This window comes from Trypanosoma conorhini (genome assembly GCF_003719485.1).
Source record: "Trypanosoma conorhini strain 025E chromosome Unknown Tco_14.4_contig_00752, whole genome shotgun sequence".
In the NCBI taxonomy this organism is placed as follows: Eukaryota; Euglenozoa; class Kinetoplastea; order Trypanosomatida; family Trypanosomatidae; genus Trypanosoma; species Trypanosoma conorhini.
The window spans coordinates 1-7,916 of record NW_021704843.1 but is presented as its reverse complement, the minus strand read 5'-3'; the positions used below and the strand labels follow the sequence as shown (position 1 = coordinate 7,916).

The 7,916-nt window shown below is 49.4% G+C and overlaps 2 protein-coding genes across 2 annotated transcripts, besides 7 other annotated features; both read left to right on the top strand.

The window, feature by feature from the left end:
* Nucleotides 1-915: 915 nt before the first annotated feature.
* Nucleotides 916-956: a microsatellite.
* Nucleotides 957-2,050: 1,094 nt separating this feature from the next.
* Nucleotides 2,051-2,091: a microsatellite.
* Nucleotides 2,092-2,109: 18 nt separating this feature from the next.
* Nucleotides 2,110-2,155: a sequence feature (A-rich).
* A 353-nt stretch (nucleotides 2,156-2,508) lies between these two features.
* Nucleotides 2,509-2,537: a sequence feature (A-rich).
* Nucleotides 2,538-2,712: 175 nt separating this feature from the next.
* Nucleotides 2,713-2,749: a microsatellite.
* Nucleotides 2,750-2,863: 114 nt separating this feature from the next.
* Nucleotides 2,864-2,910: a microsatellite.
* Nucleotides 2,911-3,007: 97 nt separating this feature from the next.
* Nucleotides 3,008-3,039: a microsatellite.
* A 1,547-nt stretch (nucleotides 3,040-4,586) lies between these two features.
* Nucleotides 4,587-5,783, top strand: Tco025E_08326 (uncharacterized protein; the record flags this gene model as incomplete). Its single annotated transcript, XM_029375177.1, has 1 exon — nucleotides 4,587-5,783. One exon carries the CDS (start codon nucleotides 4,587-4,589, stop codon nucleotides 5,781-5,783), a length of 1,197 nt encoding a protein of 398 aa, XP_029224705.1.
* Nucleotides 5,784-6,114: 331 nt separating this feature from the next.
* On the top strand, nucleotides 6,115-7,866 carry Tco025E_08325 (uncharacterized protein; the record flags this gene model as incomplete). The annotated part of the gene is made up of 1 exon (XM_029375176.1): nucleotides 6,115-7,866. The coding sequence occupies one exon, from the start codon at nucleotides 6,115-6,117 to the stop codon at nucleotides 7,864-7,866; it is 1,752 nt and encodes a 583-aa protein (XP_029224704.1).
* Nucleotides 7,867-7,916: the final 50 nt, after the last annotated feature.

Below are 7,916 nucleotides of genomic sequence, written 5' to 3'. Positions count from 1 at the left end.
CTGTCCAAGACACCTGCCCCCGCCCTCCGCGTACTTAGTCAACCCGCCGTTTGTTTGTTTGTTTTTCTCCCATTTGTTGTTATTACTGCAGTCGTTTTTTTTTCTTGTAACCATCGTATATTGTTTTTCTGCTCCGTTTGTGTGCAGTTGCTTCTCGCATTCTTAGTTTGTTTCACTCAGTTTTTCGTTGTCATTATCACGCGTGGTGTCTTGCTCCATTTGTTTCCAAGGCTTATGTGCTGTTTTGCCTGAACTTTCTTCTTTTCCTTCTCTGCTCGAGGGCCTGCTCACTTGTTTCCGCCCTTTGTGGGACCCCACTGCCAATTCGCATTGGCTGGCGTTATTGACCCTCTGTGTGCTCTCCGTTGCTCGCGCCCACCCGTTGCCTGCCGGGCTGCGCGTGGCTTCTGTGTGAGTTTTCTGAGGCCACAGAGAAGGGGAAAAAAGAGAGGAAAAACTCAGTCCTTCTGAGCAACGCCTTCCTGGCACTGTTTCCTCTCACTTTTTGCTGTATTCCGTATTGGCGGAGGGGAATATGGAAGAAGGCGGATTAACCAAGAGAAGAAGAGACGAGTTACAAGAAAAAAAAGTCTTAGGGGAAAATGGCCAGACAAAAATTTCTTCACTTCAAAGAGCGAGACGAGGGGAATCGAGCGAATTGTCGGCATAAAAAGAAGGAGTGGGAAGGGGAAGAGGAAAGGGAGAATGAGAGGTGTGGGGGTTTGGCCGGGGGCTGGTGGTGTGGTGTGCGGTGAGTGCAGGAGTGATGACAGCGTTAATCCCATTTGTGAGTTGCGGGGTTTCTCAAGCCGTTGTTTTTGCTACTTCATCTTTTTATTTCAGTCGTGTCCAGTTCCCCGTTACGCAATGCGGTGGATGATGTATTGTTTGGCACGGAGTTTTTTTTTGTGATAGTGTGTGTTTTTTTGTTTGTTTGTTTCTTTCCTTGGGTTGTTACTATTTCTCGTGCGGGGATTGTGTCGCACGTTCCCCTGCCTTCACTAACCCCCTCCCTGCCTTCCTTCTTTGGCCGACATGTGCGTGCGTGTGCCTCCGTTGCTGGGGATGCATGGGGAGCTTTGGGGTGGGGGGGGTTGGTCTGCAGGGTGGGCAGCTTTGGCCTGCGTGCACTATTGCTGATTCGTTTGTTCTTTGTGTTTAGCACAGGGCAGAAGAAGGAAAAAAAAAAACAGGTTTTCCCTGTCTTTGGTGTGGAGGGCCTTTCTCTTTTTAAAAACTTGTTCTCTGGACAATACCAGCAGCATTTATTGACTGGTGATAAGAAGGGCAACGGAGTCACTCCGTCCATCACTCGTTGTGCTCTTCTTACTTGCGTACCCGCACTGTCCGTGCACGTGGATAGTGCAGACATTGTAGCATTCACGATACTTTATGTTCTTTTCTATTATTGCTCCTCGCATTCTTTTGCCAATGTTGACGTGGGGCGCATTCGACGTGTTGAACTCTTCTTCGAGTTACATCATTGATTCACTTGCCTTCATGGCGGTCGCACATCTATTCACTCCCTCATTGATGTATTTTTTTATTTCTTTTCATTTTTTTGCGTGGTATGATTCCTCTTCAATGCTTCTCCCCGGCACACCTTGCCTCGTTCTCTCCCCCTTCGTCACTGCCCCGCCCGCCGCCTCTGGTTGGACACTTTACCCGACTCTCTCGTCGTTGCCTCTGGTGGCGCAGGCGGTGGCGGGGAGAAGTGTAAAAAGCGAGGGAATAAGGGCCGTTCTTGCGCGTTTGATGGGGGACAATGGAGGAGCGGAAAAGACTGAAGAAAAAAAAGTTGGGGGAAAAAAAACAAACAAACCTGAATGAAATTGAAAGCTGACGCCCACAGAAGTACTTTCTTCGCCTTGCCTTATTATTTTCTTTTGTAACTGCGACTCCGGCTACGTATATGTACGCGTGCGTGGGGGGCCGGAGGTGGCGGCGCCGTTACAGGCAACGCTATGAGGGGGAAAAGAGCAACGGAAATGCATTGTCTGTTAAAAGGGGTATGACAGAACCGCAACGAAATTTACCCCCTCATCCCAATTGTATATATTTATGTATGGAATAACTGGATGTATGCATGTAAATGAGGTAAAAACAATGTTATTTTTTTTTTTTGTCTTTTTCTTTTTATGTATGTTGCTTCTTTGAAGGTGAGTTAATGCTGTTATGGTTCGTTTTCTACCGTCATTGCTACTGCATGGGGTGGTTGTAGTTATGGTTTGAGAGCTTGATTTTTTCCATGTTCCCTACTTTTCATCGTCGTTTGTTTTGCCCTTTTTTTTTGGTGAGTATTTGTACCATTCTTCTTATATGACCTTGGTGCGTACGACGCGGCTACATTGCCTCACTTTTACCATCTCGGAGCGTGAGCCGTTTACTTACCATGGGTTTAACGTCAAATTTTATGGGCAACTTTCAAGTGTACGCTCTGGGTCACATGTATTTCCTCTCCACCAGCAAGCAGACACCCGAACGGCTCATTTCTTGGTTGTATGTTAATTTTTTTTTGTTTTTATTGCTTTTTTTTTCTGGTCGATGCGTGTGGATGGTTTGCGGGGGTATTCGCCGCAAGTAGTTTGCGGCTTCTTGGTTGCTTGGTTTTCTGTTTGTAACTTTCTTTATGTGTTGATTGTCCCGTGTATGCTCCCTGCGGTGTGGAAGGGGCTGGCGTGGGTGGGCGCAGGTCGCGCCCGCGGCTTTTGTGAGAAGGAGAGAAGAGGAGGAGGTACGAAGATGGAGGCAGCACGGCGCGATCCACGGTGGCCCGAAGGAGCGAACAGGATGTATATATCCTCTATGCGTCAATATATCTACCTGCGTAAGTGGCATCGATGCTCCCACTTCGATTGGGATCATATATATATATATATATGTGTGTGTATATGTGTGTATGTATGGATGCTTGCCGACTTACGAGGGTGATATCTCCGTTTTTCGCGGCATACCGTTGTTTTTGTTTTTTTTGGCACAATATGTGTATTTTTGCTATAGATTGGTCATATATTATTTCTATGTATATACATATATATACTACTGTTATATCCTCGTCGCCGTGGGATTGGAATCTGTCCGTCTTTGTTTTCTCTTGCTCCCGTTTTGATGGATGAGCGCCGGAATTGTCAATTTTAAGTGGCCGCGATTACGGCCAGACAAGCCGGACCAGTCCCTACGCCCCATCTCATTGCTGCCACAGCTGAGCTCCTTCGCACACGCACACACACGCAAAAACGCAAATATATACTTAATGCAAAAAAAAAGGGCTTTGACACTGAATCGATGGCGCCGAGTGCAGGGTAGGAGGTTCCTGTCCGTGTCATTTTGTATTCGCCTTTTTTCTGTGTATGTGTGGGATGGCCTGGGACATTTTTCATACACTGCCTGGCTTCCAGAAAACCCTTTCGCATGATTTTTGTTTTGTTTTATTTGCCCCAGTGCGCCTACTTCTTTCTTTTTTTTTGACGTCTTATTTGTGTATTTGTTGTTTCCCCTGCTGCGTATTTTACGTACAGGCAATGTTCAACGTCTTTTTTTTTGTGGGTGGTAGGAGGGCCTGTTCTGCCCCCATCTCATCGTTTGATCAGTTTGCTGATGAGGCCAATACCCCCACCGGTGTGCGCGCTGCGTGTGTGCACGCGCCCGTGTTCACACACTTTTTTTTTTTTGACTCCTTCCCCGATTCTTCTTCTAAACCGCGTTCGCATTATATACACACAAACGCCGATGAGCGGGTATATGGGGTCGCACTTATTGCAATCGAGCATCGCATGCATTGATGTCTGTGTTTCTACTTGTGTGTTTCTTTGATGGGGGAAGACACACCTGTGTGCCCTCTCAAGCCCCGCGTGCGACGGCTGTCTTGCACACAGTCGGATCCTTTTTGCTGTACCTCTGTTTCACTGTTTTTCCTTTTACCTGCTTTTTTGTGTGTTTTTGCTCTTTGCTCTCCAACTCCCTTTTTCGCGCGCGTTCTCTCGGAATTTTTGTTTTGTACTGCGCCTCGGCACTCTTGGCCACTTCTCTCTCCGTGGCGACGCGCGCCATTTTTTGTGGGATGGCCGCAGCGAAAATCATTTGCGGCGCTCGTGATGGCTCTTTTTTATATATTTCTGCATTATATATGTATCATGTCTCTCTCGCTTTCTTTTTTTCTTTAGGTCCTTTGCCCGCGGAATTTCCGGTAGGTGGTGGTGTCTCCTTTTTCCTTTTGGCTCCCTCTTTGTCTTCGGTGGTTGTTCTTGCTTGGCCAACCGCGTGTTCTCCTGAGGCCTCTTCTCCGCGGCTTCAGCGGTTCGCCGTGGCCGGAAAAGCAGGGGGCAACCGGCAAGAAGGGGGTGGGGGAGGGGAAGACGGGAATTTTGTCACCCTGTTTTTTTTTTTTTTTCTAGTAGGTTTGTAAATATTTTGTATTATTATACACATTAGACTTCCACACGGGGAGAGCTTGGCTGCAGTTGTAGGGTGCAGATTAAAACAAAAAAAAAGTTGTAGTTTTTCTGCTTTTGTTTCTGCCGTTTTTTTTCTTTGATTCGTACGCGTCTGTGGGCCCTGGTTATTCCCTGTGTTAGTGTTCGGGGGAGATGTCTCAGTCTGATGCGCCACGAACGATTGAGCTGAAAACGGTGGCGGGTAGAAAGTGCTCTGTTGACCCCCCGTTCACCGTGCAGCACCTGGTGGATGTTGCTGTTGAGCAGCTGCACTTCGAGCGTGAGAGCGTCAGGCTGTTTGTGGGCAGCCGGCCCATCTACGCCAGGCGGCGGGGGGTCCCGGAGCCCGACCAGCGCCTGTTGGAACAAGTCACCCCCCCGCAGGGTGAGTGCGTTTTGGTAATGGGAAGGCCCGCGCTGAGGAAAACGGCGCATGCCGCAAGGGCGAAGTTTGTGGACGCTGCGAAGGAGACCCACGCCGCGCAGCAGGCTGTCGGCGACAAAAAGCCTCTTTTTGTTCCCGTGGTCTCGGCTGTGGATGACGGCATGAGCATCCGAGTTGGCCCAAACGACAAGGGGTTGTACCGGTTCCTTAAGCCACTGGTGTTCATGCTCGGTCGACGTGGCCTGCGTCACCTTTTCCTGCTTGTAAAGGGCCAACGCGGCCACTTTCCTGAGTCCTTCCAGGACCACCCCGTTATGGTGTGCATTGTGGAATACGTTGATCGTGACCCCGGTCGATTAAAAGATGTGCTCACTACAATACAGGAGGAGGAGCCAGGCCTGCTGCGGTGGATCGAGACACACGACGAGTTTTTCCTCAGTGTTATCAATTCTCCTCCACAGTGGCGGGACGAGACATCCCCCATGTGGTTGATACGCCACGCGAAGAAGGTGTACAGTATGGAGGCTACAAAAACTCTAGGTAAGGGCAACTTTGCCCGTACGCTGACAACAGGTCACCTCCAAACGGAATCCTTTTCAGAGGACTTCACAGGCGCTGGAGCATCTCCGATGGAGGAAGGCTTGCTGCTGGACATGGATGTAAGCGAGACTAGCAGCAATCTTGAGTCATCATGGACCGCGTCACTGGAAGGCACCTCGAGCACCGCAGCGATGGAGTCTACAAATACGAATACACGCCCAGAAGAAGATCCTCTGATTGATCCATTGGTTCAAGAATTACAACTGGTGTATCGTGCATGGGAAATTGCAAAGGAGCGGCGTAGTTCGGCGGTTCGGAACTCAGCCGCTGTAGAAGGTTTGAAGAACGAACTGTCGTGTCGACTGCGTGATGTCCACCACGCCCTTCTGCGCACCATGGAGAGCTACCTTATGACCCCCGACTAACTCTGCCTCACTGAGGAAGTTGTTCCTGATTGGGCAGCAATCCTGGAACGAGGGCGAGCACTGGTTTATTGAGCAAGAAGATGTTTCCAACGCCTTTGCTGCTGCATTGGGGCGCCTTCTCTTTAATAGCGGTAAGGAATTAATCACAGCCCACATATCGGCCCGTCAACAAGAGAAGAAAGTTGGTTCCAATAGTCAATCGTCTCTGCCGGGTGAATTCCAACTGTTTCCCGTCTTGGACCCCACAATACGATGGATAACAGACAACGGCCCAACTGCACTTGTACGGCAGCTACGAGAATACAGTCTTCAACAGGCTGTAAGCATCGTTATGTATAGTCGTGTCTCACGCAATCAGGCGTATGCCTATGTTGTCAGGGACGGTGACGTGGCAGGTGCACCTATTGTCTCGGACGAAAACGCTGCTCGTGAATTGAAAGAGCTTGAACTTTTGTATGATGTGATGTCACAAACACATCCTCCAAAAGATGCCATTAAAATACGACGGGTTATTCGAACTCGTTGGACAGGTCTTCTTGAAAAGCTCTATCGCCGGTTACTGGGACCTGTTGAGGGGCTTCTGCCTCCGCCTGCGTTAAAATCACATGTACCTCCCTCTGAAGTGGGCCAAATATGCTTCATTGATACATGGGCTCCGAGTCAAATTCCCATCCCTTTTCCTGCACTTTGGAACTCCACAGACGGGGCTTCATGCTTGCTTCAATGGGCCGTATTCAAAGCAAATCGCCCGTGGGACTTAATTTGTTCGGCAGAGGTTCCTTGGTCTAGTCCCCTAGCGAGATCCCCTGTTATTACGCGTGTTATTACTCCAATCACTGTTCGGCCTACCATGAGCGTATCAGAGTCATCCTTTCGTCCCGGGACAAATATGGTGACCTATGTGAACACCAGCGGCTTTGGATGCGCCTCAATGAAGGACACGACCCACGCGCGACACTCGAAAGGAAGCAATAACGTGGAAGATGGAGGATTGTGGCATAATGTTCCATGGGAGCATTGGCTGGGGAGGGTATTGGGTACTGTTCGCGCTGGGATTCCGACGTATGCATTCATCAAGGGCAAGGTTCCTGCACGGAGTGGATCAACTGCCTTGTTTATTCATGAAGTAATACCCGCAGAGCGGAGCGAAATCTCATGCGCAAGGTCATTGTCGTCGTCGTCGTTGTCGTCGTCGTCGCCGTCACCGTCGTCAAATGGGACGGGAAAGATGCTTTCAGTCCGTCGAGGGATCCCTTATAATCAAAGTTCGGATTTGTTTGTGTCTCATGTTGTGGGCCGTGATACTGGAGTAGGTATTCACCGTGCGGCCGTTTTACCGGTAGTTAAAGTGGCTGGGCAGGAGCCAGCAAGAACGTATGCGTCCTTTTTAAGGGCACTTGTCGCAACAAATGATATGACGGCAGCTAAGGCATACCGCTTGGCGGTACTGCTTTCATGGCAAACTGACTGCAGGGAGGAGCCCTGGCGTGCAGCTGCGGTCATGTTGTTTAACTATGGTGGTACGATGAATACGCTTGGCTTTCTGCACGAGGAATACTGTAAGAAACGCTACTTAAAAATACCCCCTGCTTTTGCAAGTAAAGAGGCGACTTCCAACAATGACACGGAGAACCAGCAGAATGGCTCACAACCATCGAAGGAGCGCCCCTGCATTGTGAATACGGTGGAAGGTCGTTATGTACAAAACCATGGTATTGACGTCATCTATGATGTCGTGCTACACGGGTTATCTACCTCCAGACCGCAAGGGGAGGTTGCGATCCTTGATAATATGATTCAATGTATTGAACGAAACAGGTCAACGCTGGAAGAGTGCGTTGAAAGACACAGAGAGGGTAAAGGTGTCGCACAGACACTTGACTCGCCTCCTGTGGAATCGGTTTCTGCACCATCCTCTACTTCGGGCGAGGGGGGGTCCTTTGTTTCGGCGATGAGGAGCATGGTCACGGCACCTGGGGCTGGCGGGGCAAACACAGGCCCCAGTGCTTTGCCTGCCCGTGAAATACGACCACCGAAAGGCAATCAGCCGCCAAATGGCCGAAAGCCGCCGCCTGGCAGCTAATAAGAAAGTCAAAACCAAGGGAAAGAATAGAAATATGAAGTTCTTTTTTG